At 30.6% G+C, this 22954-nt stretch overlaps 1 protein-coding gene across 18 annotated transcripts in view; it reads right to left on the reverse strand.

Annotated features, from left to right (window-relative positions):
* Positions 1-305: 305 nt before the first annotated feature.
* Positions 306-22954, reverse strand: part of LOC139497999 (dyslexia-associated protein KIAA0319-like protein) — a 60834-nt gene continuing 38185 nt past the window's right edge. For 7 of the 18 annotated variants that reach the window (XM_071286278.1, XM_071286277.1, XM_071286270.1 and 4 more), the window contains 5 exons: positions 22689-22837; positions 21695-21817; positions 13511-13607; positions 11709-11800; positions 3312-5068 (listed from right to left, as the gene is read on the reverse strand). In XM_071286278.1, coding sequence (XP_071142379.1) covers positions 4917-5068; positions 11709-11800; positions 13511-13607; positions 21695-21817; positions 22689-22837 — 613 coding nt within the window. In that variant the 3' untranslated portion in view covers positions 3312-4916. Of the gene's footprint in view, positions 5069-7437; positions 7472-9134; positions 9152-9793; positions 9894-11708; positions 11801-13510; positions 13608-21694; positions 21818-22688; positions 22838-22954 lie in introns of those variants that run through there. The other 11 variants (XM_071286284.1, XM_071286281.1, XM_071286273.1 and 8 more) reach the window with 6 other exon arrangements.

Here is a 22954-nt window from a genome sequence, read left to right on the forward strand (position 1 = left end):
TACCACTGATCTCAATTTTGTGAAAATCTTTTTGTAAATTTTTACAATAATCTGTTCCTTTGAAACTACTGGGTCAAGGTAATTATAAATACAGATAATTGTAAACAGCAAGAATGTTCAGTAAAGTAAGATAACTGATCTCAATTTTGTGACAATTGACTTTTGACTTGCTAAACAATCCCATGTCAAGAGTTTCCAATTATGCTGCTTAAAAGTGTCTAAACAAATTATTGTTCATTCAATGGCAGGAAAACTTGAAAGTATGAACAATCATAATTCTATAGTGGCTGATTTAAAACAATTGATTTCAAGATTTCATTACAAATTTATTTTTAACATGATTTCAAGTGCACTCAACCATTTATATACAAATAACTGCACCTAAACAATAACAAATTGTACATAACTTTCTCTGGGAATATATAATATTTGTAAAAATTATTAAAAAAAAAAATTTTCTAGTCCAGGCCTTGCAGCCAAAAACATTCCAGCACAATTATCATACCTGGACTCAGAAATTGACAAATCAAATTTAATATTGGATTCTGCATTTCAAGCAAACATTTGTACTCCAAGTACAGAGTAAAGTTTTATGAAGGAGGGTGCATATTATTCCTTAGAATTTTTAGTGGAAAACAAGAAAACAATTGGTTTGACCTTACTTTGGAGAGGTCTGCCTGTATGACAGTTGAATCTTTTTTTTTGGCCAAGATTTATCTGTAGTTCAAAACAGATAAAAGTAAACAAAAATAAAATGAACAGTCAATGACTAATGTATTTGAATTTCTACACAAGAAAAAGACATACCTGCCAACTGTCACTATTTGCAGGGGATTTCCCCCATGGAGGCTCCCAAATTGAAATTTTGAAAGAGCTATTTTGTCAACAATTTAAACAAAACAATTAATTTTACAATGACTTAAGGCTTATAAAAGTATGAAGAAGCCAAAAAAACAACATTAAAAGGTATTTGCAGGCCCCCTAGAAGATTTTTAAGGATTCTGACAGCCATCATGCACGCAAAACCCCCATGGGGATTTTGAAAAATTGGCAGGTATGAATATTTATTTTATAGAAAATTTGATTTCCAAATTTACTTCTGCAGAAATAAGATATCAATAATTCTTCAATTAAAATTTTATGCTGGTCCTTTTTTACAAAATAATTGCATTGGAATTGAGGTTAATAACCCAGTTCAAAGAGGTTAATATAAAAACAAAACACTGCACATGTTATTGTCAACTCACAAATACATAAATAAATCAAAACTATCATATCATTTTTCAGAGAAAATTTAAAATAGAAAACATCAACTTTAGATTTGCTAATTTCAAAATATTTATTTTAAGTTTAGGTAAGTTGAAAAAAACAGTGAACATATTTTTAATTTTTGAAAATGGGAACACACATATATTTCGGCTTTTTAACGATCTAATGGTGAATTAAATCAAATAAATCTATGAAAAGAAATTGACACTACCAAATAACAATTTTATATAAATTAACCAATCACTGACAAGTTATTTAAAATAATAATCAATTTTCATATCTTAACACCTCTTTCAATAATCATTTACTGTAAATTCAGAAATTAAATGTGTGCACTTATTATTGCGAATCCTTGACTACTGGAAAAAATGCAAAATCAGATTAATGCAATTGCAAAATTGTATGAAGGGAAATCATTACTGAAATTATAAATGTGACTTTTTATTATTACCTACTTGATATTTAGCATTTTTTGCATTATTAAAAATATTGCAATAATTTCTGAATTTACAATATTTACAGTATTTATATATCCTCTACAATACATAAGTTAGATCTAATGAATTATGATGGATATTAATAATTGCATCTTCAAAATTACAATAACAAATTACCATTCTAGTTAATATCGATGTTTAAAAATCTCACTTGTATTATGACATTGAAACAAGTTATTGCACATTACACAAACAAACAAAATATAGTGTTACCTGTTTAACATGATCCCACCAAGATTGTGTCCAGATTACAGTTTTACACAGGTTACATTACCAATCTGAGGAGGACTTGAATAACATTACAATTTATAGAATCTAAGTGTACTGAATGGAAATACTTGCTTTACTTTCAATGTAAGGGTAATAAATTCAACATAGCATTGTATTAGCACTGTAAGATTTTTTTTTTTTTAATTTGAGTTATCTTTCTTTGACCATATATGTAGTTGAATCTATTTTTAGAACCCATCTATTCATATACTATGCACATCTTGTGTAATTTTCTATAAAATAGCTGTTTTGGAAATTAGGGTTATGCATATAAACATTATTTTGTAACTTGAATGTCTGAGTATATATCAATAATAATTTACTTGTGGATAGGATCTTAAGAATGTTTCTTTCACTACACTATGTTGTATGTGCTCTCAAAGGAAGATATGAGGCTCTTGAAATAAATACTTAAGGTGGCAAGAAGATTTTGAATGAATTTCATGCAATTTTAACCCCAAATAAATATACCACACAAAACACAAAATACACAAATAAATAAAAACATTTATAAAGCAAAATAAAGGTACTAAGAAAATCAAATAAAGATATAAATAATAGTTTTATAACATTAGTGTATTGCTGAAACAAAAACATAATTATAAACTGTGAGAATGCTGAAAGGCTGAACATTATACAACTTTAAAGTGCTTTGCAGCACAAAAGTTACACTTTGGATTTAGGTTTCAACTAATAAATTAAGTTTGTCTCAAAAAGTGAAGGTTGTCAAAAGAAATTTAAAATGGTCAAAAGGTCAAATGAAGTTTAGTGTATACATTGGATTGAAACAATATACATATCTTTCCTAGATTTTACTGTTAGCACAATTTATTTACTTTGGATTTAGTTTTCTTCATTGAAAGACATGTAGCAATAATATTTCACACTATGACCTCCGAACAAAAGCCATTTGATCTCAGACATCACATTTATACACACAATACCACATATACACACAATCATTAATACATATTGCTTTTGATGAAGACGTTATTAATTGTGTAATTTACATTTCAACATACACTTATTATAACTCCGCTAAATCCCATTTCAGTTTTGTATGATGAGATGAAAATAATTGTTTTTGAAGATGCAAAGTGACCATAAAAGAACACTTTTAATTAAGAATCATTTAGCCAAAATCAAATACATTTCTAACATATTTTAACAACAAGAAGTGGGAAAAAAATGAAATCCAATAAGAAGTTGATAAAACTTGAAACAATTGAAACAATAAAATTTACGTCAATTTTTAACTCCACTGTCAGTTCACTGTTTTATCACGGGTACCAATTTTCATGGATTGAGTAAAATTGCATACTGGATTTCATCTGTTTTAAAAATTTACATTTATCCCCTCAGAAAATGACCATTTTATTGAACACTTAACAGTTAACTTTGTGGATAACCACAGTATTTATTTGACAAAGTTTATAAGTATCAATTGTTCAGTCAGTGGTATTGTTCTTTATTTATTGTGTATATAATTCAAAACACAAAAATACATGAAATATTTGTACAAAATCTAGACTTTTGGCTATATATTTGATATGTGTCTATTAAACACAGGCTTGCCAAATAAAAGTAACCTATTTTTGTCATTTAGACTACTTCCCTTTAATAGCAGATGTATTTTTAACAATTTTGCAGAAACAGACCCATAGCCATTTAAATACTTTCTTTGAATTTCAAATTGACGATTTCAGAGTCTTAATTAGTGGAGAAAGCCAGTGCGCCACAAGTTAACCACAAATTTTGCAGCAAAACTGGTAATCCTAGTCAATTAAGATAGACCTGGCCTTGTGATCATAAAACTTTTGAGCACGATTTTTGTACTCAAGAATCAACCAATCAACATACTGGATTTTGTGTTTCTAGCACTTATTTTATACTCGGAGTACTGAGTAAAGTTTTATGACCAAGAGCCCTGCTTTTACTGAATTTGAGCTGAGCATTTTACAGGTGTACTCTGTAAAATAAGTTATGTATTTTGTAAGGGAGAATAATATTAAGATGACCAAACTCCCAATGATTAAAACAATACGACCACTCATTTATACAATGTGAACTGACTATTTCAAAGCTCTTGATTAAAGCGCCTCTGATTTTTCATTATTAGAAAAAGTCGCAGAATTCAACAGTTTTGAAATTATTCAGGGTATGAATATGTTTGGGAATATTAAAATGAGAATGTTTTCAGATGTTAAATGAAAATATCAAAATAAGACCTCTGATAGAAAAATATTGCATATATTATTGATGACATCTTGTGAACAATATTAAACAACATAGTTATATATGTACTTTTGACAAAAACAACATTCTGTATTAATGGTTAATTTATCATAAACATATAATTGCACACAATCAAATTATTTTCTTTTATGTCATTTTCAATATTCATTAAGTTTTTCTGTAACAATAAACAGTGTCACTAGAAAGGATCTAAAACAAACAGATATGGATTAAAATGTCATAATATAATTTTATATTAAAAAATTATATCATAGTTTTATTTTCAATTTACAAAATTGTATTCATTGTAGAAATTTGAAAGAGAAATTGTGAAGGCCTAGTATGAATCAGAAATGATTACAATCTTGATTAGACAAAGTCTAGGATTTCCTGAAAATTTTCAAACATTGTGTATAAATTTCCTGATGAAGTTCAAAATTATAATTCAATCATAAATTAGTGAAATTAAAATACAGAAATTCATGAAGTTTTTCAACTTATACCCAATACTAGATCAGAAACATTTTGAATACATATGAATGATTTACCATCACCCTTGTTGAAAATTTACAAACAGTAAAGATTTCTTAAAGGGAGATAATTATGTCATTAACAAATTATCTCCCCTTACACAACTCTCTAATTTCAAGCTTTAAGTTTATTTTTCAAATGCTGTTTAGATATGCCATTTGGAGGTTTCTTGACAAAGCCATTTTTCTTGTGATTGACAAATAATGTTTCTTCATCACTTGAGAAATCTGATTCTGATATCATCACACTGCTGTTCTGTGGTTTACCTGAAAATAAAATAGATTTTAATGAGATGTCTTTTTGCAGAGTTATCTCCCTTTTCAATGCAAATCTCCTTAGGAATTTTAAATCATGATTTTTTTCATCTTCCTCAAGTTAAAATTTATGGGACTAATTTTTTGTGTATATATAGGGTATCATCCTAAAGATTAAAACTTAAAAATCTTCTGTTGCAATTACTTTTAGGTTAGGGTCAAATTTATGCTAGATTGACTGTACTACAACCATTTTTCTCTCAACATGGATGTCATATATTGTGTTCCATAGTTATGTATGTAGCATGTATCAGAGTTACTCCCCTTTGGTTATTAAAGCATTGTAATGAGGTCCAACTATTTTTCTCTCAACATGGATGTCATGTATTGTGTTCCATAGTTATGTATGTAGCATGTATCAGAGTTACTCCCCTTTAGTTATTAAAGCATAGTAATGAGGTCCAACTATTCTTCTCTCAACATAGATGTCATGTATTGTGTTCCATAGTTATGTATGTAGCATGTATCAGAGTTACTCCCCTTTAGTTATTAAAGCATTGTAATGAGGTCCATTCATTTTTCTCTCAACATAGATGTCATGTATTGTGTTCCATAGTTATGTATGTAGCATGTATCAGAGTTACTCCCCTTTAGTTTTAAAGCATTGTAAGTCCACCATTTTTGTCTTGACATACCCCACAATGGATGAATAAATAATTTTCAATTTTCAAAAGGTTCTGAAAATTTTTTGTCAGCTATTTGAAATTAGGTCCAACCAATTTTCTCTAAACATGGATGAATAAATCAGTTTCAATTTTCAAAAGGTTCTGACAATTCGTGTCAGCTACTAGTATTTGAAATTAGGTCAAACCATTTTTATTTAATCAAGGATGAATCCACCAGTTTCAATTTTCAGAAGAATCTGACATTGTTTGTCAGCCTTTTCTGTTTGTACAGTATTTATTGTACAATCAGAACTTTTAACATCATGGTTGAAATCAATGAAGTGTAAGATTTTAAGAAATCTTTATATATTTGGGGTAAAGAGCCATATATGGGGTATTTAGACAAATATTACAGCAGATATTATCTGAACTTGTTTTGTATGTGTTCTGTGTCCTCAGAATTATTCGTATCCAAAATTAAAAATAGATGTACAATGTCAAATGATAAATTCTGTAAAAGTTTAAATGAAATTAAGTCATAATGAATGAGGACTTCTGAATACAAATGCCTACTCTTTTTCATAGAAATGGCAAAATTTTTGTCTATAAAAAAACATGAGGGCTAAAAAATTAAACTTTTGATGCACACAAACATTTTTAAGATTCAAAGAAAGTTCAGTCAGGAGTTGTGAACGATATACATAGCAGTTTCATGTGCTTGGATGAAAGAAGAAATATATATGACAAACTTTTAAAAGTAACTTAAGTTTTACATAGACATTTTTCATTTTAGATGGGTGACCATATTTTTTAATATCAAACAGGAGTACATAGATTTCAGCATGAAACCCGAGAGTAGTGTTCCACTATCAATGGATGACAATAATGTAAATTCTGAAATTAAGGTGGTACCTAACACTTTAACTTAATTTAATTTGGCTTGTTTAATCTTCTTAATATTTTGACAAATTATTTACTTTGACCCTTTGACAAAAATATAAAAATTTCAAAAAATTTGAACCATCCGTTTAATCAGAAAAATTACACTGGTTATATAGCAGTTTGACAAACACTTATTTTGATCATTGAGAAGCTTGATATTCCCTTATGAACACAACGTCATAAAAACATTCTGCTGATTTTACAGAGTTATCTCCCTGTAGTGTTAGGTACCACCTTAAGGCTTTTATTTATCATTTATAATTGCAAATCCTTGCATTCTAGCAAAATTGTGAAATCTAGTTAAACAATCATGCTAATTTTTATGAAAGAATTATGAATGCAAGCTTATATAATAATGAATCTGATAGTCTCATTTATTGCCCAAATAAAAAGCATCACAATTTCTGAACTTGCAGTATTACAAATGCTTATATGTGTTAATAAGGCCAAATAAAATTATATGTGTGGTTCCAGTAACCCTACTGTCCCTACTTTTTCGACTTAAAAATAGCCTACCCTAAAGATTTTATGGTCATTTTTCATTAAGCACTGTTAAAGTCAGAATGTTGCTCCCATAGACTCAATGTAAAAAAAAAAACATAAAATTAAAAAAAAATCCCTACCTACCTACCCTAATTTTTTTTCAGATGTAACTGGAACCACACCTACTTTTTTATTTGGCCTAATGTACATGCAAACTGGCAAATTTAACATTTCTAAATATCAAATTCAACATAACAAATAAGTTTGGATGCTCATAGCAAGATGACTTACCAATTATAAATTGCTTATTTTTCAATCTGATCTTCTATATAAAATATTATTTTCTTATTAAGTAAAATACATGTATAAGGTACAGATTTATAAGTTAGATCTATGATTTTGATTGGAAGCATGATGAAAAGTGGTGTTTCAAAATGCAGTCTCATCAAATTACAGATCTAGTATACAAGCTTTGCTTACAAGGTCCTGAAAACATCCAGTTCTACTTTATGTTTTAAAGACCTTTTGGGATCTTTTGGTATTGTCTAACTGAAACACACTTTCATAAATTTGTAGGCTGGAAGGAGAAGGTTCACGAAGGGTTGAAATTGGCCCTAAAATTTTTATGTTTTTTAAAATCGACCAAAAACATACAAACTTCACTTAGAAATACTTGTGATAATACTATTAAGACAAAAATATATTTTCTAACACTTCCTTTACAATTTATGAAGCTATGACCTCATAAGTAATCATTATTTGTATTTTAAGGTCAATTTTGGTACTTTTTTGCCATAATTTTAATTGTTTTTGGCATAATTAACTTTGGCCGCCATCCACAATCCAAAAAGTTTTTATATTGATGAATACTATATCAAAATTGGAATCTTTTGGTCACAACACATTTTGGATCATAGGTTGTGGCCAAGGTGTTTCTAAAGCTTTTAGGTCTGAAAATTGCACAAAACCATCATATTTTGAGAAAATATCAAAAATGGGCTTACTTTGGAGAATATTATGTACTGTATGAAAAGAACTGATGTGTTTAGCAATTGAACTTTTGAAATAGACCCATTTATAAATCAAATTGTGACCTTTAAGGTGTTTAATGATTAAGTTGATATTTAAGGCCATTTTGTGCTATAAGTGAACCTTGTCCTTTCATTGGCTAATTACCAGAAAAGAAAGATAAACTTGTAAGCAAAACTTGGAGACAAGATGTGTATTTTAATCAAATGGTTCAAAATGGCATGTATCTAGGAAATGAATGAAGGTAATGCTATTAATCCAGTAAATGAAGTAAACACACATAAAACAACCAACAACTTTGCCATAAATAATATTTCCAACAAGAATTTCATACATTTACGCTGGAAATTGCCAAAGTTAAAGCCAAAGGTGAATGTCAGAAACTACTTCAAAGTATCAATGTTTCTATTTTTACGATTGGAAATAAATTCTCAGTGAAGAAAGGGTTTGTCAGAACAACCAGAAACAAGATCGATTTTCTTTTTGGCCTAAATTTCATGTTAGAGAGGAAACATTATTTTATGACTTCAACCCACATTTTCAGACTATAATGCATTCTGGGTAATATTTTCAAAATTGTACACCAAAACATTCTGATTGGCTCACATCATTCGATACAATGAGAAATCTACTTGATGATGTAGTATTTTTTTCTTTTAGGCCTATGAACAATGAAATTACCCGTATGCCTTCTGAAACACAAAAGTGGTAACGAGGGGAAGCAGTGAAGGGAGAGAAGATGATAAAGTGATGGTGATAGAAGTGTTTAACGACCTTGACAGGCTATTCACCCCTTACAAGGTCGGGGATGATGAAGTATGTGAACATGCAGTTGTTTCTTTCGATACATATTGGTGATTTTTTAGTTAATATCAACAGCCACTTAATTCAGACTAATAGATGCAGCCAATCAAAGGCATTGGATTCCTAAAAACAATTCTATGGATGCTACTACTTACACTTTAACTTTTCACTTCTAAAAAAATATACTTTTGATCTTAAAAATGTTCTTTCTTTTTTTTTCAACAGTAAAATGACACCTTATTTTTAGGAACAGTTCCTCATTTAAAGAACACCACTCATAATGGTGGGGGGGGGGGGGGAGGGAGGGGTCCCATTCTGTTTGTTTGTCTTCGTGAAAAAGGAATAGTACATTGTCCTTTAAATGATTTAATTGAATACAAAAATTAAATGTTACAAGTATTATGTCAAAAAAATAGTGTAAAAAATACTATTTATCATCTTTATGGTAGTACTGCATCATTGAATTTTGTCAAACAGTCATGCTTTTATCCTTCAGCTGTGTAAGAACCTACTTGCAGATGAAAATTCACATGCCATGTTCACAGGCGATTTTACAACTAGAGAAAACAACACAAGTTCAAAATTTAGCATGTGAGAATAATCTTCAGAGAAAACGGTTTTGATTGGCTTCTGAAACACAAAAGTGGTAACGAGGGGAAGCAGTGAAGGGGGAGAAGATGATAAAGTGATGGTGATAGAAGTGTTTAACGACCTTGACAGGCTATTCACCCCTTACAAGGTCGGGGATGATGAAGTATGTGAACATGCAGTTGTTTCTTTCGATACATATTGGTGATTTTTTAGTTAATATCAACAGCCACTTAATTCAGACCAATAGATACAGCCAATCAAATGCATAGGATTCCTAAAAACAATTCTATGGATGCTACTACTTACACTTTAACTTTTCACTTCTAAAAAAATATTTCAACTCAAAAGTTTGTATAAGCTATATCATATACAGACTACTGTAAAACCATGAAATCATATATCCACAAAAATACAGTGATCAGTAATTAGTGCATGTAAAAGCTTAAGTTGAGATCAATCATGCAAGTAAACCAAGCTCCATCTCTGATCTGTGCGTGTAAATGCTAGTTATTAAAGTGTATGATGTTATAAAAATCCTGACTATAAAAACTAGAGGCTCCAAGTCTATATGAGTCATTTGTATTATTTTGGATGTGAACAAAATATAGCAACAGTAACAAAAGGCTTGTGAAAAGTTGACAAATCATCAATCCTTTAACAAATGGCTTGGTGAGAGTTGACCAATCATAAATCCTGTAACAACTTGCTTGTGGAGAGTTAACCAATCATCAATCCTGTAACAACTTGCTTGTAGAAATTACAAATCATGTATCCTATAACTAATAGCTAGTGGAGAGTTGACCAATAAAATAAAATTTACTTTGTACCTTCAAATAGCTGTTTGATTTTTTTCTCCTAGAATCAAATCAGGACTATTTGTAGACATTATTCATGCCATGTTTGATTTAACTTTGAAATGCAGATTGAAAGATAACGTGAAATAGTCTATTGGATGTTAGAAATTTTTGTTAAGTCTGGTTAAAGTGTCTCTATTATGGGAAGATATTCTTTTTTTGCCTTCGTGTTATACTTTTGTTACAGAAAAGGAATTTTGTTTTTAAATTCCATTTAACCCTTTCGCCGATGAGTCCAGGTTTACCGGGACTCACGCTTTAGACAGATGACTATGAGTCCCGTTTTACCGGGATCGGAATACCTCTTTTATATTTCCCGCTCAAAACAGTGCAAACATGAGTTATCTTTCTTTGATGAATACCCGGATGAAAGTGTAAACATCGCGCTTACGTTTGATGAAAACGGTGTCAAAATCAGAGGAAATTTACGGAATTTACGAGAATTTGAAATGAGGGAACATTTTTTTTGAAAGAAAATGGAAGAATTGAAGCCAAACTAGTATACTTTTTTGACATAAAATGTCGTTTTATGTACAAAACACTTGGAATGGACATTGTTCAATGTGAGGAATTTGTACAGCCTCGTAAAAATTTTCAAAATTTTTCCGTTTTTGGTAAAAAAATTACGATTTGGGTTAAAAAATTACGATTTGGGGTCAAAGAGCAGAATTTTGAGAATTTCACCTAGATAATGCCGAAAATTTGAAAATTTGAATATTTTATGAAGAAAAAATTATCAAAACATGAACAAAACTGAACATAGTGTTAGTGAATGATATAAATACACAAATAACTACAAACAAGTTTTTGTTGACATTTATTATGAAGATCTCCCACTTAAGTAATAGTAGCCAGGGAAGCCATCGTCTCAGAGTAGCTTCTGTCTGGGCAGCAATCAGTGAAAAGGTTAATGAATTTGCAATATCATCACCATGATACAAATTTAAAGAGAATACCTTTTCCAATTTCACAATCAATACTGACAATGTTAAAAAGTTTATATAAATAAAATATACAGCATGGGACAGAGATAGATCATATGGATCATAATGGTATGTTTTAATATACTTTTACATTCGGAAATTTTGGGCTGTTTGTAATTGTGGGATCGTGATTAAATTCCTGTAGCAAAACAATTTTTGAAATCATCACTTGAAAGTATCGTTTCCTACATGTTCAAATATTAATCTCACATTATGATGAACAATTCTAATAATAGCTGCACACAAAATTCTGAATTTACAGTATATCACCAATTTGGAAATTAATCATGTTTGTATTTACCTTTTGGAAGAAGTTTGATTTCATCTTTATATTCACTGTCCTTTAACAGAGAATATCTGTGTCTTTTTTTCGTCCGCCATCTAAATCTGCATCTGATAAAATATATAATGTCATGAATAATGTTATATTGACTTTAACAAACTCCATTTACAAAAATAAATAAAAAATACCGGTATTTGAATATTTAAAATTTTGCTCTTGAATTAGAAGCTTCAGTCCAACTTTGTAAAATTCAATACAGTAGACTCTGGCCAATCGGATACCCAAAATGTCAGCTAAAAATATCCGATTGTCCGATATATTCAATTAGCCGATGAACGTATATTCCTCCAAGTTTTTTTTTCAAAATTGACAGACACGACCCTAAGACACCAATAGCTATTATAGCTGCTTTATTAATGGAAATTTGTAACTATTCTCATTGTTCTTTCAGGTACAAGTTCGGATAATTCGGTTGATTGAGTAACAGATCGATCAGTTGATAATAATGTATTTTGTTTATCTTTCAGTCTATTGATTATTAATTATTAATTATGTGTTGAATGATTATCTGAATAAAATATGTACCATTTAAATAATGTGACTTGTTGTTTTTGCGTGATTTGTTTCATTTGTGTGTTAAAACAGGTAAAAGCTAAAAATAGCTATGAATTCTCGGAAGTAGGCCACAGGTAAATTCTATAAATAGCTACGAATTCATGCCGACTATAAACTTCTAACTGTAATCGTACTCGGATCTAATTTTCTAGTTTTTTATTTATGAAACCCATTTCCAATTTCAAGTAATACAACTATGTTTATGATTATAAAATTGGGCATCAAGATGAGTAAAATTAATTTTCCTTTTCTATCTTATCTGTCGTGGTTCAAAATAAAAGGCTGAAAGTAAAAGGAAAATGGTGTACGTGTGTACAAGTTACATAATTCTATTTCACCTGGGACATGCTTTTGACACACGATTCCTTGTTTTTACACGTGACTTCTATATATATTTTAATAAATTGTTGAGAAAGAGGTACATTTCATTCATATTTAATAAACATTGATGAACATCACGCACAGTTTATCATTTCTGTCGTGTCATTGTTTGTGAAGTAAATGATAACGTTCACATTTGGATAAACACATAACAAACACATCTTGGGCAGAATATAATATCAAATTCATAAAATAAACAAGACAATAAGAAAAAATATGTTTTATTTGACTATGAAAGATCGTTTTTATTAATAAAATGAAACATTTCTGTACTGAAGTTTTCTCAAACTTCGTAATGGCGTAACTTCCGGCTTCATTTCCTGTCAAAAAAAATATGAAATTATTTCAAAATATTCGATTGTACATGGGTTTCACACATTTTCCATGAATATTCCTATCCAATTAGCCGATATATTCTTATAACCGATATTCGATTATCCGATGTATTTTGACTGAAATGTATAGGGAATGGTTCGGTGTTTTGAAATAATATTACAATAGCCGATATATTCGATTAACCGATATCCGATTAGGTGGAGTCTACTGTAGTCCAGGCAAGACAAAAAGAGAATCAATGGAAAATATGTTTTACTAATTTCTGACAAGAGGCAAGAATCTACTAATATAGGGGGCAGGTAATTTAGAAATGTTCAGACTGTCAGGCATTAGAAGACTTCAGTTTACACAAGTTACCCATTTATGCAGGGGTTGGTTTCACTGGCTATATTTATATGAAGGTATTTATAGATTTGCCTTTTATGTTAAACAAACAGATTTTAAATTGATAATTGTCAAAATTAGACCATTTCTATTTATAGATTTACCTTCTATTTTTACACCAACAAATAAAACCCCACACTATTGCTGTGATGGCTACCACAATGAGGAATGAAACGATAACAAAATATAATATACTCCAATCTGAAATGATAAGGATTTATATTAGCTTCATAAACTTGACAAATGAATATCAAAGCACTGAGAGCACTACAGGACAAATTATTAAATTCAAAATAAAATAATAATCAGAAAATTTGTTGTTATGTACTGGCTGTCATATTTTTTCCTTGTTTTATTGGTTTGTCACACAGCAAATATTTTGTTATGGTTTAACTTTTTGAAGCAGACTGTACAATATCGGAATTGTTTATTTGTTTAAGGCCATATATATCATTAGTACCCTGTTGTATAGTTGTCTCATTGATAGGGACTCCAACGTCACGACGTTATGCATTGGAACAGCCGTTTTTACGAGCTGACACTTGACTTTCATGTCTTAATTTCTATCTGATTGTGTGCTTAAATAAAATAAAAATTACAGCCTTAAATTTGTTATTCCCTACTGTTCTATTTTGTGTCCATTTGCTGATTTATTCTGTTTAATTATTGTGAACGTCGTCGCTAAACTCTAGCGTTCGTGATGCTGCACTTCCCGTGGAAGTGCAACGGTACCGAAATAATTTAGTACACGCGTGATCTCAATGAAAAGAAACGGTGAGCCAATCAAATTACGACTTTAAAATAACAACCAATGAACGGCGGATCTTCCCCTGGTTCTAAAAATATAATTTTCTTTCCAACCAGGGTTCAAGAACGAACCGGAAAAATAATTTTCCTGATAACAACTTTGAAAAAAATATGTAAACAGTAAGTTAAAAATTTGAAAATCCAATCTGCATAAACTTTCAATGTTTTTTGTTGTTCCGGTAAAGTTTAAAGAAGAAATACCGCCTGGCTCACTGTTTTTTTGTCCAACAAGTTGATTGACCTCGTTGTCTATTTTTATCAAACAGCGTAATGGCGGCCCAAATCAACAACGTCATTCAGTGAATGTGATAGCGATTCTTTACGTTGATACATCTCGGTTTTACGTTATATTTCCAGTACACTGATTTCCAGACTTCTGATTCTTATTCAAAACTTGTTCATAGGTAATTTAATTTTTAGTAATATGTAAGTATAACATATTCTTTTGGAAGTAACGTGACCTTTGACTTTGTTTATCTCAACTTCACAGGTAATTACGGAAAATCTGAGATATTTATAGAAACGCAATGCAATGTAAAGTAAAGTGATTGTGAAATCAATTCGGGATTACATTTTCTCATATTACCAAATAATTTAAAGGATTCATGAGATAAAAATAAAGAGCATCACCTTTAGTTGTAACAGTTGAGTGCCAGAATGATTTCATCTTCTTTACTTCATTATTCAATATTGATTGTCCATTTTTTATGTAGGTCAAAATAAAAAATATATATGTGTCCTTTGGGGTTTACTTGTTTATTTTTTTTTCTTTTCTATTTTATATGACCACCCTAAATATTAATTGAAGTGGCTACTATAATGGAGGGGGTAGCATAGGGTACCTAATATTACTTGCTTCAACATTGAAACACTTGACACATATATTTATTTTATTAAGCCTAATATTTATTGATCTTTATTTATGCATTTATAAGTTGACATATATGTATTTTATCTAATTTAATATTTCAGTGGCTGGTTATTTGAAGTTATGTTTGTTGTTTGAAGTTTGTTCAGTTGTTATATCAGGGAAGTATATTTTTATATCTAATTTTTTATATGATTTTTTTTAATTTTTTATGTGATTACAGAGATATGTAGAAGATATAAATTACACTAAAAATAAAGTTTTAACATGAGAATAACAATACTACATGTATGTGAATAAAGTAAAGGTTTTCAGTTTCATTAATATATGTAAAAATGTAAAAGCATACTCTGAACTACTACAGTACACAATTTTATTTAGGGGCCAGATACAGCCCCCTCTGGATTCAGGATTTTCTCACTGCGTTGAAGATTTATTGGCGGCCTTCTTTTATTGTCTGTTATTTAGCTGAGTTGTCCATTTTGTCACATGCTCAATTTCCATTCTAAATGTTATAACTTAATTTGCTCCAACAAATTTTAATTTCAAGTTAATTTAGTTTAATGTACATGTATGTGTGAGGGAAAAAAAAGATAAACAATTTGGGGTATATTCCGACTTCCAAGCCAATTTATCCTTTAAATGAGTTGACCGAAATTCATATCAACACAACTATCCCAAATTAAAGTTTGACAATGTAGTACTTTGTGTGTTTTTTTTTTTTTAGTGGACGATAGGGAGTCAGCAGTTCTCCATATACTTGACAACTTACACTGTGATTCGCCTTTACCAGCTCTTGATGTAACATACCATACATACAGTTTACTCGTTGATGGACTTGTAGCTAAGGGGGAAAATGTCCAACAAAATTTGCCGTTTATACTAAACAAAATTGATGATACTTTAATTATCCCAAAAAAAATTAGCAACCTAACTAGGAAAGTGAAAAAATATTTAGAAAGTGGTGGTGATAAATTAGCAACCCTCAAAGATTTGCAGAAGGATCCTGGTTTGGAATTGCCCTTGATATTCCCAAAATATGGCATTACTACTGAATGTCTTGTGGATAAAAATATATTGCCGATTGATCATCCACTTTCATTGTCTGTGCAAGATGTCCTCTTCTTGAGGAGATTATTGCATTACAAGAACCTGCCATGGACACATGCAGAATACTGGGTGAATACCCTTTTACACACATCTGTTTCCGTCAAATCTGTTCGTCTCCAATGGAACAACATTCACCAGAAGTTCCATCATTATAGAACAAGTGGTTCTCCAGGTGCTGGTGATGATCTGTCCACTTTTATGAGTGACCAGTACCATCACCCAACTACTCATGGTAAATCAACAAAACCAAATTTGAAAACAGTGGTAATTTCTCAACAGCAGAAAATGAGAAAAATGAGAGTAGAGCTTGTTCAAACTTATGCCTCCTTAATAAACGCTACTGATGAAGTGGAGCAGCTGACATTGAACAATGCAACCTTAGAGGGCCAGATGGGAGACTATCAGAAACTGAAAAATGAAATTAGATATAAGTGTAATGCTATTAATGATTTAAAGAGAGAAATTGCCTCTTTAAACCCAAGAAATGTCAACAAAAGGTTTAAAAGGTGTAAAAAGCAAATTCAAAATTTACAAAATCAGGTTAAAACTCAAGGTGAAATTTTGAATGACAGAATTACAATGATGTTAAATGAAAATAATGAGTTGGAAAAGGAGTTGGGAGATTTAAGGGGTAAAATTTGTCATTCAAAAACAAAATACACACAAGCATTGAAAATGAAAAGCTATTTTAAAGGTAAGTATAAGTCAGTGAATAAAAAAGCAGAGGAGTCAAAAACTGACAGTAAAAAACATGAAAAAGAAATTAATATTTTACAGAAACAGGTTGAAAGTTTACAAGCAATGGCAGATGATAATAAAATAGAAAAATTAGAAATGTTTAGCGGGGGGAGGTACAAAAATGAAATTAGGCAAGTTTATATGGATCTAGTGGGCAATGGTGTAGCCATTGAAAGGTGTGAAGGTATTGTGCGATCTGTCCTTAATAATCTGTTAAATATAGAAGTTGACAGACTACCAAAAAAAAGTTTAGCCTCAATTATGGCTATTGAAGCACATGTTCTATCCCAGGCACAAGCAGCTGAAGCTATGCTTAATCATACAAACAACTGCTTACACCTTGACGGTACAAAAAAAAGATTCACTGAGTATGCTGGCTTTCAAATTTCTACAGAGGAAGGCTCATACTCTTTAAGTCACCAGGTTATGCCATCAGGTGATGCAGATAGCTATATACAGGCCACAAAAGAGACTTTTTCAGAACTAGCAGAATCCTTTTCTGAAAATATTGAAGAAAAGCAAAAAAATGAAGCAAAGCTTTTGCTAAGTGTTAAAAACATTATGACAGACCGTCATATTGTGAATAAAAGTTATAAAAAGTTACTTGAGGCTGAAAAACGTGCTGTTATTGATGAAAATATTACAGAACAAGAAAGGGAATCTGCTGCTTCTGTCAATGGTCTCTTTTGTGGCTTGCATGTCCTGCCTAATATGGCCTCTGCAGCATTGAAAGGGTTACAGAAATTTGAAACAGAGAACAACATAACATCTAACAGTATATTTGAAAACAATTCAATTGCAAACAACATGATTTATGAAATCTGTAAGGCCTTTATATCAATGTCTGGATGCCAAAAGTCAGGTGATGCTCTAGATTTTAATGATTACCTTGCATCTATCAATGAAAAGAATTACCTGGTGACCTTTTTACATAACCGATTCAATATTTTATTTGTTGATGGTGGCACAGTTTTTTACCATAGAGGGCACATCAATAATTATCTCACCTCTGGGAGATGTAGCAAGACAAACAAACTGATCAATTCAATTTCAACTAGAATTGAAAATGAAACACTACTGTCAGAGTGCAGAGCTCTTGGCATCATTGGAAAGCTCATTTGTGGTCCTTTATGGAGAATTTTAGAAGATGACAAAATTAGTTTTTTTGAGATGAATGCTTATTGGCAAATTTTAATTGAAAAAATAGACGAGCTTTCCAATGATGCTAGTGAACTTCTAAAAGGTGACCAAATTTTTCATGTAGCTGGTGCTGACATCCTTAAAAAGGATGTAATATATGATTGTCTATTTGAAACTTATGACAAATTTGATGCCCTCACACTTCAGGCCTTACAGGCAATTTGCAGAGAAATCTGTCCAATGCTGAAACGTCAGTTGAAAGACCAGTTACCTGGTGGTGTATATTACATTCCTGAACAACATCTAATTGATGAATGTCAATCTGTTCCAAAAACAAACAGAATATCTGAAGCTGACTTCTCAGCATTGGACAGATTAGACAAGCAGGCACCTCAAAAAAGCACAGTAGCAAAATCTGGTATAATTAATTACTCTAATAACAAAACAAGCAACTTTTTAAAACAGTTGTCAAAAGAAAAAAGAGAGAAATATTTTGAAATTTCAAGAAAAGTTGCAGTCAGAAGAAGTAAAAACGAAAAAAGAAAAAAAACAGAACTTAGACAAAAAAGATTGGCTTTACAACACAAAAGGATAGAACAAAAACAAAGAAAAAAAGAACGCAAACAATTGTATAGCACCAAACTTGAGACACAAGCAAAAAAAGAAGGAATATGGGTAAGCGTTGAAGAAGCAGCTGCAAAAACCTCAGGTTTAACTAATACCAAGAAAAGACAACTGATCAGAAATCAAATCTTGTTTCACTCCAAAGTTATTAACTCTAAAATTACATCTAAAGGATTGATTAAGTTTCAAGACAAAAAAAAACAGTTGTGCACAGATCAACTATTTGACAACTTGAAAAAAATTATTCAAAGCAATTTCACTGAAAATATACCACCACAAGTAGTCACTTTGAATAATGCTACAGAAAATACAGTACATGTTAAGAAGGCAAATATAGCAAAAAAGAACAAAAAATCAAAGCGCACAAATGCTGACAAACAAAGTTATGTAATAAACAATGAACTGGCATTTCAAGTAAATAAATATTATGCTGTGGCCTTCACTGATCGTTGGTACCCAGGCAGGTGTTCTGAATTGGTAGATAAAGATACTGCTTTTTTTGAATTTTTACACCCATCAGGCAAAAATTACAAGTGGCCTGCAAAGGTAGATAATGAGAGAGTACATGTAGCAGGTGTTCTTTGTGAAATAAACATTGAACCTATATCAAATGGAAGGCTATGGGTAGTACCAGAACAACAACTGGTTGATAAAATGTTTAATGAATAAAACCTGTATTTTGTTTATTATCTTTAATGATCCCTGAAATTGAATGTACATGTGTTGTTATCGTTTAAGATTTTAAATATAATGACATATAATTGCAATCAAATATTTATTTATTTATTAAATTGTTTATAGACTTTGTTTTTTGTGTTCATTTTGTTTAAAAAATATGTTGGATTTCCATGGATTTTGATTTACTCTATGCATATGCTTATCACAATGCAAGAAAGAAATTTGGACGTCATAATTTCAAAGAATAAGTTCAATATTTTTTTTTCATTTGGACTATTGAAAACTGCCACCAGCATCCATCTTGGATGACCATATTGCATTTTGTATCAGGGTATACATCAATACTGTTCTGAACTTTCCCAATAATTACAAACTTTTCATAAAGAGTTGTGGAAAATGTATCTATTATTTTGGTGAAAAACCATTTTGTAGGCAAAAAAAATCATTTTGAGTGAAAACTGCCACCAGCAGCCATCTTGAACGGCCATATTGGATCTTGTAGCATGATTTATATCAATGCTGTCCTCAAATTTCCTTATAATCACACATTTGTGCTGTTCCTGATGTTTTCTGGTATATAAATCTTCAATTTTGGGAGAATTTTTTTTTTTTCAGTACACATGATCATTTTGAGGAATAAAAATTGCCCTCGTCGGCCATTTTGGATGGCCATTTTGGATTTTTTTTAGCCAGAGAATGATTCCAAGATTTTTTAATTTTGTTTAATTCTATACATATATGTACTTCAACAAATTTCATGGATATTGGTTTTGTGGTTTGTTTTTAAATTAGGTTTGAAAAGTGGGTTTTGTTCAATTTTTGACAAATTTCTTCGGTGCCACTGCAAAAATGACTAAGTCCACACTCTGTCACGCCCACTTTGCCACTTATGTTCAACTAAGTTGTACATGCAAAAGTATGATTTTTACACAAGTCTTCATAAAGTCAGTGAGTTGATGCAAGAAAACAACTATATATAGTCATATTTGAATACTAAAGTGGTAAGAAGCCATACATAATTACATTTCCTGACCAATGGGACGCAAAATTTTGTAAAATTTTCACATTTTCCAAAATAATAGCCAAAATCTGCAACTTAAAACTTGCGTAACTTTTTTATTTTTTGATCAATTTTCAAACTGTTTTTTTTGTTTTGTTCATGATTACAAGAGCTATCTAATTCAGTTATCATATTTGGTATGGCACACATACATAAATTTCTCCTGGAGTCCCTATCATTGACAATCATAATGCATCTTATAATTTTTTTCTTCATCAAAATAAAAAGTTCAGTTCAAAAAACAACTGATTCAGTAATATAACTTCTGTCCTCAACTTCTTTGCTCTTGTTAATAATGTCTTGGCAATCAGAATATCCAAAGCTTTGACAATTTAATAACAAAATACTTTTATGAAATAGAGAACAGTTTATCTTCAGGAGAAATTATGGCAAACTTAGAATTATGTTTTGCCTAGATTGACAGGTGTTTGAACAGTCAGGGGACTTACTTAAATGAGTGATTTTCTAAATCACTGGTTTAAGTAACATTATTTCCATAAAAGTTGGAAGTAAGAGTTGTCTTTCTTTAATAATCACCTATTTAAGTAGTATAAATTAATCACTAGAAGAAATGATTTAATCTTATTGTAGCTTTAAATATAGAATACAAATGATCCAGGGACTAATTATGTTTCTAAACTTATCAGAACCAACATCTGTGTTGTCTAGGATGACCAGGTCATTTCAGGTGATGACCTTGTACTGAATCTAGGATAATGACATTAAAATCACTTGTTTAAATATCATACCTCAATTTCCTTCCCAAAAATCACTTATTTAAGTATCATTATTTTAATAACCCTCACTAATTTCAACACCCCCGAACAGGGACATTTTTATCGTGAACAGTACAATTTTATTACATAATCTGAAAGATGAAACCTTGAACTTTACAGGAAAAATACTCCCACTGCTGCGAAAAATCTGTTAAGAAAGTATCAGTTCATTGTGTAAAGCCATTATTATAGCATTTTTTCAACTAAAATAGAATTTTCAGCTAAATGATAGCACCAAAGGCATAAACCTTGCTACTTAAAAGAAGCAAAAAGTTCATTTTTTTTCAATTTTACTAATTAAAAGATATTATTTAAACCTATGTGGTTTAAAATTTTGAAAAAAATTACAAAATCCCAATAAGTGACAAAACTTTGAATTTGCTACTCATTTAAGTGATTTAAAAATCACTTATTTCAGTAAGTCCCCCGACTGTTGAAAGAAAAGGAGACAAATGTGTTATTGTGAGATTAAGTAGGTGATACATACCACAATTGCTTTCATCATGTAATATTAAAGTTTTTAAGAAATTTTCCATCCAGAAAGCATCACAGATACAGTTTCTATTCTTTTTACCACAGTGACCGTGACCTGAGCAATTGTTTTGACAAACTGAAATAGAAAATAAAAACATATCAATAAACCACTTTCAAGTTTGTTGTTCACTGGAAAAAACTTGTCAATTATGCACGCTTTTATGACGTCATTTACCAGATAGAGGGGATCGCCTGTATCACTGCACTATTAACATTCATCTTGTTACTTAGTGATCGTCATTGTGCAGGATAAACTCGAAATAATGTTTGTTCTGTAGGTTCTTAATCACAATTGCCTAATGACAGCAGTGATGATTGTCAATTATGAGAATTCAATTTGCCGAAAATAATTTGTGCAATCAAGCATCATAGTTTTCCAACCACTCACTGAACATGGGAACAGAAGCGACAATGTCCCTAAATGCACGAATGATGTTAACAAAAACCAAATTTTTTGACGAAAATGCATCGAACTTGAAAGTTGTCTATTGGAATGATATGAATAGATATCTATATATGCCTTTAAAAACTGTTCAAAATTACTTAATGACATCGTGATATTTAGTGTAATACTGAACACTATAAACATTTACAAAATATTGAATATATTAATAATATAATTGAATTGAACAATCTCTGCTTAGGCTTTAAAACTTCCTGATGATGATAATTAATAAATTCATATTTGGAACATTTACCCTTGACCACAGTTACTATACTTACTAATTGTATCTATCATATTTGGAACATTTACCCTTGACCACAGTTACTATACTTACTAATTGTATCTATCATATTTGGAACATTTACCCTTGACCACAGTTACTATACTTACTAATTGTATCTATCATATTTGGAACATTTACCCTTGACCACAGTTACTATACTTACTAATTGTATCTATCATATTTGGAACATTTACCCTTGACCACAGTTACTATACTTACTAATTGTATCCAAATTTATAACTTGATAGCTGAGTATTTGATTGCCTGCAGATCTCAGTTTCTCACTTAACAACTTCTTAGTCTCCATACCATTTCTGATTTCTACAGCATCTCTGTATTCATCCTCTACATGGAAGTATACCTTCATCCTGAAACAACAATATATACAACATATGATGAAATTAGATTAGGCTACACTTGAAACACTCTAATTCAACACCTTTACTTGCTTTAAGCTGACTTAAAGGGAATTGATTGTTTCAGGG

Source organism: Mytilus edulis, chromosome 12, assembly GCF_963676685.1.
Source record: "Mytilus edulis chromosome 12, xbMytEdul2.2, whole genome shotgun sequence".
In the NCBI taxonomy this organism is placed as follows: domain Eukaryota; kingdom Metazoa; phylum Mollusca; class Bivalvia; order Mytilida; family Mytilidae; genus Mytilus; species Mytilus edulis.